At 39.8% G+C, this 19112-nt stretch overlaps 1 protein-coding gene across 1 annotated transcript; it reads right to left on the bottom strand.

The window, feature by feature from the left end:
• Positions 1-833: 833 nt before the first annotated feature.
• On the bottom strand, positions 834-19032 carry gsk3aa (glycogen synthase kinase 3 alpha a). Its single transcript, XM_067612187.1, has 11 exons — positions 18409-19032; positions 12906-12991; positions 11024-11125; positions 10747-10830; positions 9541-9651; positions 9117-9247; positions 8457-8661; positions 8116-8211; positions 7231-7417; positions 6844-6921; positions 834-5767 (listed from the first exon to the last, which is right to left on the bottom strand). Exons 1-11 carry the CDS (start codon positions 18581-18583, stop codon positions 5706-5708), a joined length of 1317 nt encoding a protein of 438 aa, XP_067468288.1. The 5' UTR covers positions 18584-19032; the 3' UTR covers positions 834-5705.
• Positions 19033-19112: the final 80 nt, after the last annotated feature.

Here is a 19112-nt window from a genome sequence, read left to right as displayed (position 1 = left end):
TCCTTTCCTTTGAAGAGACCTTCCTCTGACCTGCTGTCTGACACCTTGACAGACATGTGAAAGACAAAGGAGTGAAAGTCCCAGAGTGATACTAACCCACTAAATGGCTGTCAACTTTTGAAATAGTTTGTTACGTGATTTTGTCCTTACTTTCTTACAATCTGAGTGCACAATTTGTTTTTTGGCTCTGTTGACAAATTCCCCAAAACTATCACCATTTGTCATTGGGACTACTACCTCAGTAGAAAGTAGTTTTGATCTGAGTCAGAGGTCTCAAACCTTTGTGTAAGACCCTATAATGTACTCTGAGTAAAATCAGCATAGTGTATTATGTATACAATATAGAATACATATATAATATAGATATTGATTGATTTGTGAAATGTTAAATTGTTCCTACAGCTGGCACAACTCAGTAAAAGAAAGTGGGGCACTAAAATAATGCAACTTAATTGGTCGTTCAGCCTTTAATCAAGAAGACGTGATCATTTTAAAGATGATTCATTAAGTCAAACTCTGTAAAAGTTTCTGTCAAGGCAGACAGATCTGGTCAAATTACCATTATATTATATAATCTGTTCACATAAAAGATCAAACTCTGTGTGAGGGTAAGTTTGATTGTTTGTTTGCACATTTACCACACACAGCAGCGAACTAACAATCTGGATGAAGGATGAATTTCCCATCAGAGGCTAAAGGAGTACAGTACACACTTGTTGCAGTATAAAAGGCATCCACACTGTATGTTAGTGCAAAAGTCCAGATGATAACCTCTCCACAGGTACCGACCTTTAAAATGATCGAGTCAAGAAAAACGACGCTCACAATTTAAACACAGTTTCATCACTTTATTACAGTAAATGAGTCCATATCATACACACACAAAGAACAGAGACAGACAGGTTTGTTTTTCTTTCTCTCTCCTTCTCTCTCTCTCCCTCCGATACATCTGACAACCAGGAGGAAAAAAAACGAAATTGACAGCACTGGAGTGGAAAATTAAATAGACAGCAAAAAAAAAAAAAAGTGATTTATCAATGTAAAGAGATGCAGTGACCCCCCTAAGAAGGTGTAAATAAGGGCGGGAATAACAGAGACACAACAGATGTTTCTAGAGAATTTAAAAGCACGAACAAAAGTACAATTTCTGAGATTCACTTTACATGAAACAGTCAGTCGTGTGCACCGACATGTCTGCGTGATGCCTGGCCACACAAACACACACACACACACACAGCTGATAGGTGGCTCCGTCTGCAGTCACAACACAAACATCTACTTCTGCTATCTTGTGATCTTTAGCAGCAATTCTGAATGCCATAACAGCACATAATACAAAAATGCCCATGTTGAGTACTAGCTGGACATCATAACGTGGCTTCTAGTCCAACTAAACACTTTTGTGATCACTCATTCAGACATTGCACGTTCTCTGAAAATGTCAGTGACCTGTAGCTAAGTCTTTTTTTTTTCTCTCTCTCAATACTGCACAGTAATCATATATTGCAATCTGATACAACACACTAACAAAGAGCTCTGTTCCAAAATGACAACCATCTACTATGCGGTAGGCGTGTCAAAGCTCGCCATGTACAGGTAAAGGAAAGGTAGTGACTACAGCAGTTATGACACTTGCACCACCTGCAGGCAATGAGTGTTACAGCTGCAGCTTTTGTCTTTTAGAGTTCAGCTTTAAATTTTACATTTTAAAATATAACTGGAGCATATTTTCAGCATTTGAGTTGCTCTGAGTGTGATTGTGTGTCCTCTCCCTGGTTACTTTGGAAGCAGGAGGGAGGTTATAATCAGATTTGAATTGTAGAAATAAAAAGGGGTAGGAGGACACTAGGGCCAAAAGAAAACTATATGATTAAATTAGCCATGAAAGTTCCTTGGAGGTGGTGCAGGTTGGACAGCGATCCACTTCAAATAAGGTGCTTTATGATATTTGTTTATATCGTTTCCCGAAGCGGATGGAGAACATTTTGGAACAGAGCCTTCGACATATTCATTCAACAATCAGATGGTCCCTCAGAGGACCGAACAGGGAGGCGAGCCGAGTTAACAGCTACTTTACAATTTTCACTGGACTACAAGAAAGAGAGAAAGAGAGAGAGAGAGTGAGAGAGAGAGAGATAGAGAGAGAGAAAGATCATCAACAAACATGAGGAGTAGGCTGTTTTTTTTTTTTTCCTTTTCTCTTTTGCAGTATTTACACATTTTGGATTGTGAAAAAAGAAAGGTATTTACAAAAATGCACAAATTAAGACGGCTTCGTCGACAGAATGAGGGGAAATAAGATATAAACAACTCTGTAATAAAAAGTAAAAAGAGGAAAATAAAAATCAGTGATATTTACACGTGCGATAAAGAGGAGATAGGAAAGTGAAGGAAAAAAATGGCTTCTGGGAAAAAGGAAGGGGGGGAGAAGAGAAAAATCAGCTATGTTTGACTCCTCACACCTTTTCATAGCCACAGAAAGTCTGACAGCTCTGAGTGTGAACAGCATCGACCTGACGCACCCTGCAGAGTTAATCAAACATGCCGGTTGGACTCTTTACAGGAAGGAAAACAAGAAGAAGAATGTTTCCGGCAGTGACCCACTGGATCGGGAGGTCGCCGGGTTTTAAACCTTGATGAGGAAAGAGAATGACAAACGCGCTCCGCTCTCCTCATATATATATATATAATTAATGTGAATGTGCCAAGTGTGGTGGAATTAAAAAAGCATCAGGGCTCATCGGAGTCCTTCACTAGTATTAAAAAAAGGTTCAAAACCAACATGGATGCAGTTTAAAAACAGCAGGTGGAGGCATGGTACGATAGTATCAAATATACTATACTACAAACTTTCAAGTGGTCTGCACTGCTTACTAAAATCTGTATTGTTGACTGCTCTAATGCTAAAACACTGGCTTTTCAGACTGCAGTTTGGAATATGGTCAGACACACACACACACACACACGTTTGTACTTCTATATTTACAAGGATGCTAATTTAGATCATACATTCTCTGGGCTGCTGACACCAAAGTGATTATAATCCTGTCACCAAAAACCGAGTCTTAACCCTCAATCTCCTCTTTCTTTTCTCATGAAATTGAAATCGGTCCTCACAAAAATAGAAGTACAAGAGCACACAAACACGTGATCACCTGCTTTGATATTCATGTTTAGCTACTATTCACATTTAGCCTTTCATCCATGTTCCTCACGCTTTGCTTCTGTACACGTCCACACTAATGAACCGAAGCAAACGTCTCATTTATCTTCGACTAGTTTTTGTTTCCACGAGACTTCTTGTAAAACTTTTCGTTCTTTTTCTCTGACATGAAATACAGTTTGAAACCCACTTTTCCAATAACTGACATCCAACTCTCATCCGAAAACGAAATAAATACATTTACATGAAGTATGCACAAACAACAGATCCCCCCCCCCCCCCCTCAAACGTTGATGAAATCCTCATCCAAGTATTATTTAGTTGCTCTGCTGCTTTTAATCAACAGGAGGACCAACATTCATTTTGCTTTTGTTTCCACACAGAGTAGGAGTACATATTTTCTACACTAACACCAGGACAAGACGGATCTTTGTGCTAAAGGGGAATTCCACCAAAAGTGACTTTTTAGCCAGATGCCTCTAATGCGCCAATTTTTTTTTCCAGGGAATTTATAATGAATTGAAAACAGATTTTCAGACCAAAAACTTTCCTATTGTAGTGTATTCTGTTTGTATACACAGTAAAAGAACAGAGTAGGAAAATATGTGAGGGAGGGGGGGGGGTTCTTGGAACTATATTCATCATGTTTTAACATGTTTCAAAAATAATTTATCTTCTAAAAGTATTTCAGACTTTAAAAGCACCGACAGTAACTCTCATTTTATAGTTTGGAGTTTGCATCTTTAACGAGCACATCATGACAGCGTCACCCTAAACAACTCAACGAGCCGTTTTAAAATCTCAAAATGAAAAAGAAAAATGTTGTAATTTTTGTGTCATTTAAAAAAAAAATATATATATTACAGCCAATTTTAGTGGAATACACCTTTAAGACACAGCTGTTTCCTTCACAGTAAACTGCGGTTTTGATCAGGACTCGACTCACTGACACCTTCTGGCACAATAACACAAGCGAAAACAGTGAAGATCGTCATGTACAGCCAGAGTCAATGAAACATTTTTGTTTTCTTTTGGGAGAGGGGGCGGGGCAGTTAAGGGACGTCAATTTGGTTATTTTCTCTCAGCAAGTTAATTCTTGGTTATCGATGTTATGATACAGAACGGCTATCCAGCTCTAGATTATTACACAAGCGTCAGTTTCCAGGTTTATATTACCGTGATGATGTTTTCTTTCGAGCCGTGTGATCATAAACCGGACAGCTAACTGATGGCTACGATAGAGAGCAGGAAGCGCTCTGAGCACAAAGCAGCGGGGATTGAAGTCCGGTAATCTAGGAGCACTTCTACAGTACTTAGTTTGACATTTAAAAAGTTTATTTTCTAGATCGGTATCTCAAACTGCTTTCGCTAAGCGTCACATTCGCACATTTCTTCACAAGTGACATTTACAGTTCTACAAAACGTTTTGTGGTGGAGCGGAGGAGTTTTCCCTCCTCTCCTGGGTGTCTGATGCCTTTCCCTGGATGTGTAAATAAAAAAATAAAAAAAATCACTACTACAAGCTAAGAAGGAGCTTAGATCTACGGTTGATTTGACCCATATTTATGTGCAAGTGTTAATGCATCCGAAAAGAAAACTGGATTCTTTCTGTGGACGGGTCGGGGTGCTGTTTTCCAGAGGAACATGTCACTCTTTTACTGGTTAAACACAAGGCTGGTAGGGTCGGTACTTGGCTGTTGGCTGATTGTTTTCAGTCCTATCTATACATCCATGCACATCCTGGATGTTGTGAATCTGGATCGGGGGTTTTAATGCTTGGTATAAATTCAGGTCTACAGGTGGTTTGAGCGATAAGAATGTGAATCACACAAAACAAGATCCACCAGCCACCTTTGCGGGTAACTACACAACGACTGGAGGTTGAATTTTAACCTGAACGTCAGACTGGGTCGGTAAAATAACGTAGCTGAAGACTTAATGGATTTATCAGTCCCTGCATCCGATCTCCTGAGTTGAATAATGAGTTTCCTTTACCCTGATGACCCTTTTTTTTTTTTGGAGCCAGTTCCGGTCTTGCTCAGGCAGTGTGCAGTTCACCCCTTTTACACACTAACAGGTACGTAAAAACACTGAATAATAATAATAAAAGTGGAAAAAAAAAACCCTCTAGAGACAAAATGTTGTGTGATCACATGATGCTTTCCGTTTGTCAAATAAATAAACACAAATATAGAGGAAGAGGAAAAAAAATGTTGATTTTTAAAAAAAAAAAAAAAGGTTATATTACAGAGGACCAGCCCCCACTATTGAACCTTCACATACCACCCTAGCAGCAGCGAGACGACTCTGTGTTTGTGTGTAACAATCTCCTGCCATAGTTTCAACCCTGGCAGCTAAGGAACTAATGGTTTGTTCAATGCGTTTACTGTACAAAAACAGAATCTAAGAGGAGCGCAAGCAGCACGGAGGAAAGCGGTAAAGAGAGTGTGTGTGAGTGTGTGTCTGTGTGGTTGTGTGTGTGTGTGTGTGTGTGTGTCTGAGATAAGGGTGAGGCTGGCAGGCAGGCAGGCGAGAGACGGCTTCAGATGCTGTTAAGAGATCCTGGTACTGAACTGTGTTGAGAGGAATCTGAGCCGGTACCATCTAAAAAAAAAAGGAGATAAAAAAGGTACAGTCAGCTGTGAATTAATGTTCCACAACAACAGTCTAGTTTGTGACAGACGTGACGCATTCAGTACTTATTTCACTCAGTCATTTTCCATTGTGGTGATTTAATTCATACGTTTGTCAGAAAAACACCAACTGCTCTAATTTCACCAAAAATACTCAATAAATCAGCCTGGATAGACAGATGTTTTTTGGTTATATAACTGCCGAAAATAGTTTGTCTTGGAATAACTTTTTTTTTTAATCTCTGTATTTCGTGTCGAATTATTTTAGCTTTTGTAAATTGCTGTGTAATCTGTGGAAGGACTTACAGGGATCCAATCATAATTGCAAACTCAAGGCAAACTTAATTAATAACCCAGAATAATACTGCAGGTCTGTTAGAACCAAAACCTAAATTAGCCTTTATGACACAAAGTATCGCCAATTATTATTATTATTTTTTTTTTTTTTAATTCAACAAGCCAGACCAGATTCTTTTGCTACAAAATCTAAAAAATTGTGTTTTAAGTTTTTAGCCAGGGTCATAACCAATCAATCCTACTGATTTTGGTGATCATCTGACTTCTTAAGTGCCACAAACAGGTTAAACTTATCCTGTGAAATATCTCAAAATCTACTGGATGGATTGCTGTGACATTTTGTACAGACGTTCATGGCTCCCAGACGATGAATCCTAATGACTTAGGACTGAGTGCGAACTTTTCTTCTAGCACCACTGTGAGGTTGATATTTGTGGCTTTTAGTGAAATGTCTCAACAGCTATTGGACAGATTGCCATTAAATGTGGTTCAGACATTCATTCCACCCTGCAGGATGAACTTCATCTAACGCCATCATCAGGTTCACATTTCAATTTGTAGAACACTTACAAAACCAATGACATTCCTACAGTACAGTACGTACAGTCTCACTGCGATGCTAGCATGTCTGGATGTTTTATGTAATCTTATTCATTTTGTAGCACACTTCATATATTTCTCAGCCACCACGAAACCATGATATCATCATTAAGCATAAAATGCAATGAGAGTAACATAAGAGTTTCTCACCGTGGGCGGAAGCAGCTGTATGAGAGCGAGCGTGAGGAGGAATGAGGGTTGAGTTCAGCTGGGGCTGGATTGATAGCTCTACAGAGAGAAAAAGACGGGTTTTGATGTAATGATGAGTCATATAACCAGAAGAGAGTGTAATTCAACAATAAGATAGTGTGCGATGCATTAATTGCACCTCCTCAGAGGTCACAGTGTTTGCCCCAGACAAAACAAGGACCACCACCTGATTGTAATTAGTAACAAATGGTGAGTCTATCCAGTAGAAACCACATGTATGGACAGACACAATGGATATTATTTAATATGTATATTGAAAATTAACTAGATCCTTGAGGATAAGTATTCCTCAGTCTGTAAATTGTAAGTCTGTGTGCGTGCGTGTACCAGTGGTGCTGAAGTTGAAGAGCATTGGCAGTTCTCGGCCACTGGGCAGTCGTGTGTTAGGCTGGCGCAGCTCATCGAAGAAGGCATGTGAACAAGCCTCTAGTGGAGAGAGGCGTGAGGCCGGTGTGTACTCCAGCAGCCGAGAGCAGAGAGCAATGGCTTCTGGAGGGGTGCGAGGTTTAAACACCTGAGGGACAAGAAGAATTTTATTTTAAGTCCAAATATCCAAAACCAGAAACCACCAGGCTCAGCCAATATCAGACAACTCAGGTTTTCCTAACGGCAGTTTATGTGACACTCTGATGTTCCATTTACATTATGTATTTTCTTTCATCAAAGTGTTGAACCTAAAAAAAGAAAGCAAACAGCTGTAACTGTCAGTGACAGCCACTTACAGTAGTGTTCTGCATCTGAAAGAAGCAGTTGCATACAGTCTTTGGAATAGAAAGTTACCCGCTTTGTAGTAAACGTTCAAGAGCCACTTCTCTTGGTTTTACGTTGTTTGTGAACTCTTTAGGTGTCAGGGTTAATCGACTTTCAGAAGGAGGAAACTAAAGCACTTCAGCTTGCGGGTTTGAACAGCCTGTGTGGGCTGAAACAAGTCCTCAGGTTTTTTGTCTTTTTTAAACTAGTGTAATGCATATAGCTTTCTATAGATCCGTTTTATTTCTAAAACAAATAACCTTTATGTACATCACTGCTGTGGGTATGTATATAGAAATTCCCAAACTTATTTTTTATAATATAAAAGGTAAGGCATAAAATTCAGGACTAAAAAAATAATCAAAAACTGTTTTGTCCTTCTACATGAAATGTATCTCATAACATGTTTCATTTTCTTGCTTGTTTCCTTCACTTTAACACAAATGTCTGGTGTTTATTTACCTTGGTCCATGGATGGGCTTTAATCTGAGGAAACTTGAATTCTGTGTAGTTTGGGTTCATCTCTCGGATTTGTTCCCTTGTTGGGGTGCCTAGCACCTGAAAATAGAGATAAATGGAGTATGAGCTGTATTCTGTAGACACAAACTGCCCATATAAGTGTGATTGATAATGATTAAAAAGACACAATAAGATTTTAAAAAAGAAGGAAAAAAAGAAAAAAAGACCAAATAATGAGTGAGCACATAAATATCTTGAAAAACAAACCTCTCCTACTTTCATAATCTCCACATAAAACATTTAAGTGACACACCGATACCTGATAAACACACACACACACTCACCTTGATAATCTCTACCAGTTGGTCCACCCCACTGTCACCTGGGAATATAGGTTGTCCGAGCAGCAGTTCAGCCAGTACGCAGCCTGCTGACCAGATGTCAATGTTTGCTGTATAGTCTGTGGCACCAAAAATGAGCTCAGGGGCGCGATAATATCGCGAGCAGATATACGACACGTTGGGTTCGCCACGGACCAGCTGCTTGGCGCTGAAGGAAACACAAGGAATCACATTAAACAATAACAAGAGACTGCAGCAAAGAATGGCGGGAGTCCAAACGTAATCTGGTGATAGAAAGGGCTCACTATTCTGGAGGAAATGGTTCTCACACTAGAGTAGAGAAATACTTAAACCACCAGTGTGAAAGGGTCCACCATGCAAAACAAACCTGGTCAGGACTAAGAGTGAGGTCAAACAATCCCGAAATACTACTGAGCTGCTTGTAAAATGGTCATTACATACTAAAGCCTTATATATATCTGCACTGTCACATAGCTGAATACTACATTGCTAATTAGATAAAAAAGGAGAAATATGTACGCCTAAAGGGAAAAATAACACTTTTAAACATCAGCTCAGATCTATTCTGATTTTTTGGAGCTAAGAAACAAGCTACATCTATTTCAATATCTCTGAAGAAACCCATCTCTTCATGCAGCTCACCTGCCAAAGTCACACAGCTTGAGGATGGCAGTTTCTGGGTCGACGAGCAGGTTTTGGGGCTTGATGTCTCTGTGACACACGCCCTGGGAATGGATGTAAGCCAGACTACGAAACAATTGGTACATGTACACCTGAAGAGGTCACAACATAAGAAAAACACAAGATCAGATCTCCACATAGTTGAAATGCCGACAAACAAAACTATACAATATATTACTGTGGCTGGGTTTCAAACTGGTGGAGTAAAGATGCCCTCTTGTGAGATGTTTAGGAACAACCCATGCCGAAAAACATGCATAAAACATTAATACTGAAACAACATATTCCAATTTAGACATTTTAAGAAATTATTTTTTAAAAAGTATGAACATTCGGAACAAATAAAGGATGCAGTGAAAGCAGAGGTGGGTTGGAAGAATATTACCTTCACATATATAATAGGAATGATGCTCTTGGCCTTGTTAAAATGCCTGGCAACCCTGTAGACCGTCTCAGGGACAAAGTCCAGCACCAGGTTGAGGTACACTTCATCTTTCTGGAAAAAAAGAGGAAAGAAAGAGAGATAATAATGTTTAAAAATGTATGATTTAACATAAGTTTGTAAGCCCTGCACATCGTAACAGGTACTCATACTTTCATAGTAGAAACAGGCAACGTTGCAGCAGTGGGTAGACTGACTCTTCATTTAAAAGTTAAACCTCTTAAAGGGGGCATATCATTCTTTTTGTCAGTTTTATGCTGTCATGATGTTGGATGTCAAACATGAGCCTGCTAATGAACGCTCCGTTTGCAAAGTTATCTCTACTTCCCGTGACGTCAGATTGTTTGTGCACAACCACAAACAGCTGTCCGTTCTGTAGCCTTAGTTGCTAAGGTTGTTCATGTTGTCCTCTCTCATATTTCAGATCAGATTTCAGCTAGAACATGTACGGTTTTATTTGAGAAGTTTATGTTTCAAGTAAGCAACAAGAAAGAGAAGTAAAATCCTTCTACTACTGTCTATTTACGTAGCCTCCAGAGCTGGTGAGGAGCTAACCGATTACAACAGAGTTGACTCATCGGGAGGGAGGCCTTAAAGAGACAGGAGTTAAAACGGTCTGTTTCAGGCAGAGGCTGAACTGGGGGGCTGCATAAAAGGGCCAGTATAAGATAAATAAGGAGTTTTAACTGTAAATCATGTAAAGATATCCCACTAGAGCCCCAGAATATAAATACAGACCTGGAAATGTGCATGTTATGTCCTCTTTAATCATTTTAAAAAAAGGAAACATACACCGTTTTCCAGTAATATACTTATGCAACATTAAACTCAAAAGGGTTTCTATATTTGTCAGTCCAAAAAATGGACTGCTTCCCTTTTTCAGGGTAGGGGCATTTCTTTTTACGCTGCATCCGAGTATCGGTGATACATAATTTCCTTTTGTTATTGTTGTAATCTCCTGAGAGATATGCGTGTGTGTGTGAGTATGGTGACTTAGCACAAGTTTGTGTAGTTTTCTGTTATTTCAGTTTCAGTGTTATCCTGTAAAATGTTTTTACTTTGTCATTTGATATGCATTCCTCCTTCAGCTCTCTTTGACGTTGGCTGTACCATGCCACTCAATTTGTTTTCCTGCAGGACAAAAAGTACCTTCTCGCCACTGGAGTAGAAGAAGTAACGTAGTCTAACAATGTTGCAGTGGTCCAGCTTCCTCATGATCTGTAGTTCCCGATTCTGTAACACATGAGTGTTGATTGGAAACCCAATGAGCAAACTGAGCAAGAAAAGAACTTTGAAAAACAGGAAATCTTTACATACACTCAACACATTTTATCAGGAAATATCTTAACTTCTGACTCAAGAACAGATAATAGAAACAGGATAATAAAAGAGAATATGTGGAGAAATAACAACACTACAGCCCTACCTTGAACCTCTTGTCCTGCAGAACCTTTTTGATTGCCACCATCTCTTGGCTGTCAATGAGCCGAGCTTGGTACACCACACCGAACGAACCATTGCCAATCACCTGTAAGGTTTTCAAACACAAGGAACCAGTCAGACACTAGACTGAAGAAATCAATGACAGTTCATGAGGTGAGGTGCAAATACAGACATTCATTAACGTCCCAAAAACTGGAGTTCCTGCCTGCTGATAGAACAATTAAAGCTCATCAGTGTCAGTCCGGGTACGGCAACAGAAGCTGAGCATTCAGTTCATATTTTAAAAACAACCTTTGTCACAACTTTCCAGTTTGTTCATTTCCAGTGTCTAAACTGGTACAACCTGTCTGTTTAAAGTAGGTCAGCAGTAAATTGTTATATTGGTTTTAGGGGAAGAGTCGGACCTTCCCATGTTTTCTTAAGAGCCGTGTTCACCAGTGCACAGGAAACGCAGGTTATGCTGAATCCCCTCCTGTTTCAGTGATTGAACAAAGTAACTGATTGTTAGATACACCTGTCTCCAGACTAGAGCTGCAACGATTTGTCAATTTATCGATCGATGGAAAATTAGTCGCCAACAATTTTGATATTTGATTGATCGTTTTGAGTAATTTTTTAAGAAAAAAATGCTAAAAGTTTCTGGTTCAAGCTTCTAAAATGTGAATATTTTCTGGTTCCTTTAGTCCTCTATGACAGTAAACTGAATATCTTTGGGCTGTGGACTGTTGGTTGGGATTAAACAAGACATTTTATGTTGCATCTTAGGTTTTGGGAAACGGTGATTGACATTCTTCACCATTTTCTGACATTTTATAAACCAACCGACAAATCGAGAAAATAATGGACAGATTAATCGATAATGAAAATAATTGTAGGTTGCAGCCCTACCAAGGTACCTAAATGCAACCAAAAACACACAACAAGGAAAATAATCTTCACTCTTTGAGTGTATAATTTGTCAAGAACCAGTGTGCTCCTAAAGTCAGCTGGAAAGATCCAAGATGGAAACGCGGCACAGAATAGTGGACCACCAGACTTTTTAAACCATTACTCTATTGAGGACATGAAATCACAATAGATGATCAGATTCACAATATATATTAAGCGATTTTGCGACCTAGTCAAGCTTAGAGGATTCAGTCCTAATTCAGACGATTATTTAAAAAGTCACAAGCAAGGTGATTAACACACACATATGTGGATTTACCAACATTAGACATTAATGTGCCATCCTGTAGAACAGCTGTGAAATTACCACCAAAATGGTAATTATGCTTATTGATAGATGATTGATTTTCTTTCAGTGGAGGTTATATATTTTGCAACACCTTGATAACCTTTAACTAGGGCAGGTATTGGAAGCATGTCGATATTCTTGATAAACCAGCACCCAATGATTATTGACTTTGAGATAAAGACTGTAATAAATGTATGTCTACACACCATTAGAGAGGGATTAAGTAATCTTTGAAGTGATAAGATAAAAAACAGAGGGATCTGCAAAAGCACTGAGACGTCTCTTGCCTTGACGCAACACCGATCTCATCTTATGTAATGCCATTAGCCTGTAACTGACAAAATTATGTCACAATTTCAAAACGGAGACAGACTCGGTACCTAAGAGAAAGCAGGCTATAAAACGAGCCATGAAGCCATAAATCTCAGCAGCTGACAAAATAATTATGGTACCACTGGTATTGATCAACAACCTTATCAAATTCAGACAGATATATTGCGGTCATTTTGTGCTGTGCTGTGATAAAAGTCTTAGTTACAGTTGTAGCTGAGTAATAAAGCTGTACTTCTACACACACAGCTTCTTATAAAAGACACTGGTTAGGTACTGGTTTTACTTCCTTGCTCACCTTGATGTCAGTGTAAGAGACTTCCTGTGGGCGGTCCGGTCCCTGACCTGGCGTGGCCACAACCGTCGTCACCTTCCCGCTGTCTCCTAGGGAAAATAAGCAAGGTTAATATGAGGTCAGGGGATAGCACGTCACACACAAGTAAGAATACGGATATTAAAAATGTATTATTTAATCCCCTCTATTTCGATTTGAAGACCACTTCAGTCGTGAGTGATAGCAGGTAATCTGTTAATTGCCTTATTGTGCCAGAACGTGTGAAGTTATTAGAGGAATTAAAATGGGCTGCAGTCACTCTGGCTCCTTTCTACAAGAGCTACGGATATAAAACCGCTTCACCAAGTGGCCGAAACAATACCCCCGACATTCAACCCAGGACACTTGCTGCAGCCAACCTCAACATCTGGGCCGTCTCTCCACTGGCCATTTGAATATTTAGGTTAATGACGGCCTAGTGAATGGATGTCAACTTTACGCAGCCTCCGAGGAAGGATAAAAGGGACGGCAGAGTTCATATTCAAGACACTGCGACTAATTAAACTGGGAATGAACTCAAAATTAGGCCAACCGCTTTCTTTGTCCTGATAAACTGTTTTAAGTTTTAACAGTCTATCGCACAAGGATTAATTTGTTATATCATCTAGTGGCGACACACTGCGTTGACCAATCAATTATGTGTAAGCACATATACCTAATAGCATACTATGTAGCATGTACCTTTGTAGCATTTTACTTACTGTTCACCTCAGAGACAGAGGAGAAACATACTGCTGCCATGGAAATCCTATCTCTGAGGAGTATAAAACACCTTGTGGTGCCTCGGTGTTTGATAGCCTTCAAAATGGATTTCCAGGTTCATATCTGGTCATCTTAAGTGTGGTCAAACAGTCGGTGGTAAAATAAAATCATTGGAGCTTATTCGGCTTAGCGTGCTGTCATCCTCTCTTCTAAATAGCACACTGTCGTGACCAGGATCAAATCTTTTGTGTCTGCATTAACCGTACAACGCTGCTCTGTTCTTGTAGTCATCAAAAGGTGCTTCGACAGTAAATACAGGCTAATAACAACCTGTAAACATAATCATAAAAACACTGTATACACCTACTCCAAATCACTCCAGCAGCAGTCAGTTTCATTCAACTGATAAATATGAAAAATCAAAAGGATTTTACTCAACAGTTCAGCTGGAAGCTTTGTTAAAAAGTAACTTAACCATCAGAGGAAGTGACCTAAAGGATCATATAGCATACATCCTCTGTCTGCCCAGCCACGCTATGTCCTTATTAGCATTGGAGTCTTAAGTTACTTCAGAGTTTTTAGTTACTTCAACCGCTGCTCATGTTCAATTCTTCATATTCTGTTCAACTAGTCTCACAATCTACAAACATAATGAAACACTTAAAACTTTAAATGCATGAAAAATCAACCAAAATGTGGAATATTTGTCCATTAGTAGCCAGTTCTGAAATTTACAAAAGCCACTGTATGAAACGCTGATTAATTACGGTTCATTTAAGTTGTTTTTTTTTCAACTTAACCAGCTACTTTGTAAATCAAAAACTACAATTTGCAGATTTGTTTCTGTGGTTTGGACTGACACAGCACTTAAAGAAGCTACCAAGTTCTGGGTCTTTTATGACCTGTGGAAGGAAAATACATTTTTCCGATGCTGATCTGTGGTGCTAGAATAACTGGAGCACCCTCTTGCCATCTAGTTGTCATCACGCTGTATCACTATCAAACTGACTGCCCACATACTTCATGCTTTGTTTACCAAACAAGACAATGCACTTATTGACATGGCCCTCTCCCAGCCAGAACTGCATGTCCCGGCGTTCGCGTACGTCCATATCCAAGCACACACACAGTAACCTCAGCCACAAAAGTGTGGGGTCATCCAATAGGCACGCTGGCCATATCTGTTACAGTTGAAACTGTGAGGCCTGCAGAGTGACCGGGTCACTGGGTTCTCCAACTCAATGGCCGGGTTCATCCTCTGGACAGGAATGAATATGTGCACACACACACTCACACACACAGGCTCCAGGTTATAAGTAGGAAAGTTGGTTGAAGGATAAGTTTTGCCGACTGTAGTCTCTGTTCCTCCTCCTGTTACATTTTTCTTTCTGTCTGAGTCAGTGTGTCTGGAGATATCAGGGCTCTTTTCCTGCTTCAATTTATTTTGTTAAGTATGAAAAACACCTTCAACAGGCTTAAAGCTTGTTCAAGGTCAATAATCTATCATTATAGAGATGAGGCCTTACTCAGGCTTTGTCAGTGTTTCTGTTTTATCATCACTTCATTGTGCCTGACTACAGTATTTTCATATCAGCGCTGCATTGTGTCACACTCTGCTTCCTGTCATTCACCTGACATTCGCAGAAGGAAACTCAAGTATGCAGGCGGAAATAATCCCCAAAAAACATGCCATTTTTCTTTGTCATATCCTCATCTAGGGCTGGGTGATATGGACAAACTCAAAAATCACAATGTTTTTGAGCAAATACCTCAATATCGATATTGTGACAATATTGTAGATTGTAGGGATGACTGCTGGTGATTTCACAAAATATTTACACAATGAGATTTTTGATAAATAATCACCAGTAATGTGGATATAATGACTAAGTGGGTAAAGGCAAATAAAGTTCAGAAAATTACATCAGTCTACAGTAATGCAGCCTTTAAAAGCAGGAAAGACAATACTTACGCCATATCACGACATCACGATATCCAAAATCTAAGGAAATATCTGGTCTCATATCACAATAGATATAATATCTATATATAGCCCAATGTCATCCACATTCATATTTAGTATTTTAAAACTCAGTCTGTATTTTTTTTAAAGACAAGGAAAAACAGGGATATGTTAAAACAAGAGGATGAATATTTTGATGTACGCTCTGACGTGCAGATTTTCTATGTTAATGTCTTATCTTCACATAAAATATCTACTGTACCGACATGAACTTCACTTCTCGAAGCAAAGTAGCTTCAAGAGAATTAAGTTTACCTTATTAATATGCAGTTTAATGCAGCAAGATCTTCCAAAATCTAACCAGGCCATCTACTCTATAGGGAGAACATCTGGTATAAGAATGAGGTTTCTATCAAGTATCTATTGTTTTTGTGTTATTGTGATCATGTGACAGTCTACCACAGAGACAGAGTCAACAGAATGCCCACTTCCCAGTGGATCATGGTTGTTTCAGTAAACAGAAAGCTTATAACCATAAAATTTACATACGGCAGTTGTGGAAATGAGGATTGTGGACACAAACAGCCTTCTGATACCACCATCCCCGCGACTGTCATATGATTTTCTTCATAACTGTCCCTGCAGTATATCGCAAAGACATAAACATCATTCATAACAAAGCTGCTATTCTATTAAAAGGGTAAAACATTTTTCTATAATGTTTTCCAGTCCCGTTTATTTGTCTGTTTGAAACCCGTTTCTCCTTATGCTGTACAGTGAAGAAACACACTGTGGTAATGATGTCATCCCGGAGACAAATCCTGGAGCTGCTCCACAGACAGTGAATAATGGAACAACTGCTTGGACACTGTGACAGCAGTCATGGTGATTTTACAGGCATGCAGGAAAATTTACAGCAGTAAGCCTCATCCTCAAATCCCTACACCTTTTGGACGCAATTTTCTGAGCTCACTAATCCTCTCCAAAAGTGTCACCTGATGTAATCTTGCATCATCATCATCAACTGAAGAGGTGACACTCAAATGGCAAATATTTCATAGTGTAATGGCAACCAAGAAAAAGGACTAAGGAAATATTTTTAAAATATGTTTTGCAAATGTTTTATGAGGAAGGAAATGGACTCAACATATCCATTAGGCGTCAACAATACACACAATGTGTTCTGGTGAGAAACACGGAAAGCTTTTTTTCTTTTTTTGTCTAGGCTACACAAAAACACTGCAGGGCATCTGTAAGTGTCATTCCAGTACAGTGTCACCTTTTCATTCCCTCTCTTTCATAAGACATGTCTGAGCTTTTACTCCAGCTCCTAAAATGCGTGTCAGTTACGAAATGTTTACTGGATCTACCCACTACTACCAACTATTTCAGCAGGTAAGCTGGTGGGTGACCAAAAGTATTACTTTATCCACCAGCTACTCAAGTGCTTTTGCTTTTTTTTTTTTTTTAATTTAGGTTCACACAAAAAAATTATATGTAGAATTGCAAAGCAAATGTCTGATCCAGAAAAAGATCTCTTTAAGACTAGAAAAGTCAAGATGCCACATTCTGGAGCAAAATGCTAAACTTAGACCATGAGAAGTATTTTCTAAAAACGGGAGCGCTGGGAAACCCTTCACATTTCATTATGAAATACCTTCCAGTGTTGTTCATAATGACAGATCACTGGTTGGTATGGCAACACAACATCCGTAAAGCACTGCGTTCAAGTTGAATTTTTACCGGTAATTCAAAATGCCAAATCACATCTTTCTCAAATATCTGGCTAATTGGGCTAATCCTGCTTCTAGAAATAGCCTCCACGTCTCCCACACCAGACAACATATCCATCAAGCATCCAAAAAGAAAACCTTTAATAGTCTAAGGAAACATTTGGTCTTGAAGGCCTCAGGCAGCGTTACATTGCTGCTGAGGGAGAGAGGGGTAACGAGGGTCTCACTGCTTTGACCTGGAGATGACCTCCCATTTGGGCTCTTGTATCAAAGTCACACACCACTGCCTGCTAATGGATGATAAGGTTTGGATTAACACTCACTCACGCACACATACATAGATATAGTGTCTGCTTACACCTGTCACTGTGGTGTTAAAGGGCCATACTATAATTCCATCTCAGACGGGGAAAACCTACTCCATGGCATCACAACAGACTGCCCGGCTCCTGTCTTGGATGTCCATCAATTGCATCCTCCAGGCGTCGGCCACCTGCTGCTAAGCCTTTGCCCCACAGGTGACCTTGTGAAAAGACAACTTTCCGCCCTGACCTCCTATCCAGGCGAGTCAGACGGATAGCTGATGCCGCACTCTCAACGACACCCATAAAAGGAACACTGAATACAGCCCTCAAGTTTAGGTGTTTGAGTCCAGCTTGGCCACAAAGAACAACAGACCCCGTTTCAGTGGCTCATTCATGTTGACCACAGTGATCCTCGGCTTGTAACTAAACATTAGTAAATCAGATTGTTCCTCATTTAGTAACATTCAAATTGACTGACGTTACTATGGTTTGAATTGATAACCAGTGAGCTAGTTTGACATCAGTAGGGCTGATTACATCTATCGGCCGGACGGGGAACTAGTAACATACAAAACAAGTGGCTAACGTTAGCACGCTAGTTAGTTAGCATGCTAGCAAGTTGGTTAGCTACTGCACGGGAGCAATAACGCCTTTCCTCTAGATTATGACACATAACACTGAAAGGTGTAGTCAAGGTAAAAAGCACATGCTAAATTCTACCTTACAGAGAGGCCCTGATGGCAAGCTGGCAGCTAAGAACTTACTGGCAAGCTTAAGGTTCGAGCATCCCGACGAGCTGCTGCCGGAGGCCTGCGGGACCCCGGACTTTCCTGTGCTGCTCCCCACGGCAGCGGCTGATCCGGTGGACGCAGCGGCGGCTCCTGGAACACCTGGCGGCTCAGCAAACGAGCTGGTCCTGGGCCGCCCGCTGCCGCTCATATCTCTGTGCAGGGGTCAGGGTTGTTTTTTCACTATTTTCAGCCAAGCGACTATTAATTATGAAAACCCGACAGCGAATAATCGTGATAAGACACACCGAGAAATACCGCTCCCGTTGCCGCCGGCTGTCTGGCTGATAGCGGTTGCTAGACACCTAGAAACAGACCGCTCGCAATGCCACCTGGGAGATGAAGTTCGGAGTCGCTGTTGCTCAGGTTTGCTGCTTTGGCTTTCACAAATCATAACAACTACAAATTTAAAATGACTTGACAGTGGATTTAGGCCAAAGAAGAAGCAGTGGATATATTATCACAAAAATGAAAGGCTAAAATATTTTGTGTTCAAATAAAAACATCACATAAAATTGCGAATTTACCCTGAAAATTGCCCACCACCATAATCCAATGATAATTATTATTTTTATATTACAGCTGTATTACAGTATAGCTTGCCCATTTAGCACACTGTAATCTAATTTTGAAACCTGCTCATTAGTACTTCGACTGATTGTGAAATTATAATAAAATAA

The sequence above is a fragment of the Thunnus thynnus genome, chromosome 15 (assembly GCF_963924715.1).
Source record: "Thunnus thynnus chromosome 15, fThuThy2.1, whole genome shotgun sequence".
Classification (NCBI taxonomy): domain Eukaryota; kingdom Metazoa; phylum Chordata; class Actinopteri; order Scombriformes; family Scombridae; genus Thunnus; species Thunnus thynnus.
This window is presented reverse-complemented; position numbering and strand designations above follow the sequence as displayed.

Excerpts from the sequence above, each read along its gene's own strand:
- gsk3aa (XM_067612187.1), bottom strand. The coding sequence starts at position 18,583 with ATGAGCGGCAGCGGGCGGCCCAGGACCAGCTCGTTTGCTGAGCCGCCA. Across the intron at positions 8,662-9,116 it reads AAGCTGTGTGACTTTGGCAG|CGCCAAGCAGCTGGTCCGTG; the intron begins GTGAGCTGCATG and ends TGTTTCCTTCAG. Across the intron at positions 6,922-7,230 it reads CTTCAACTTCAGCACCACTG|AGCTATCAATCCAGCCCCAG; the intron begins GTACACGCACGC and ends TTCTCTCTGTAG.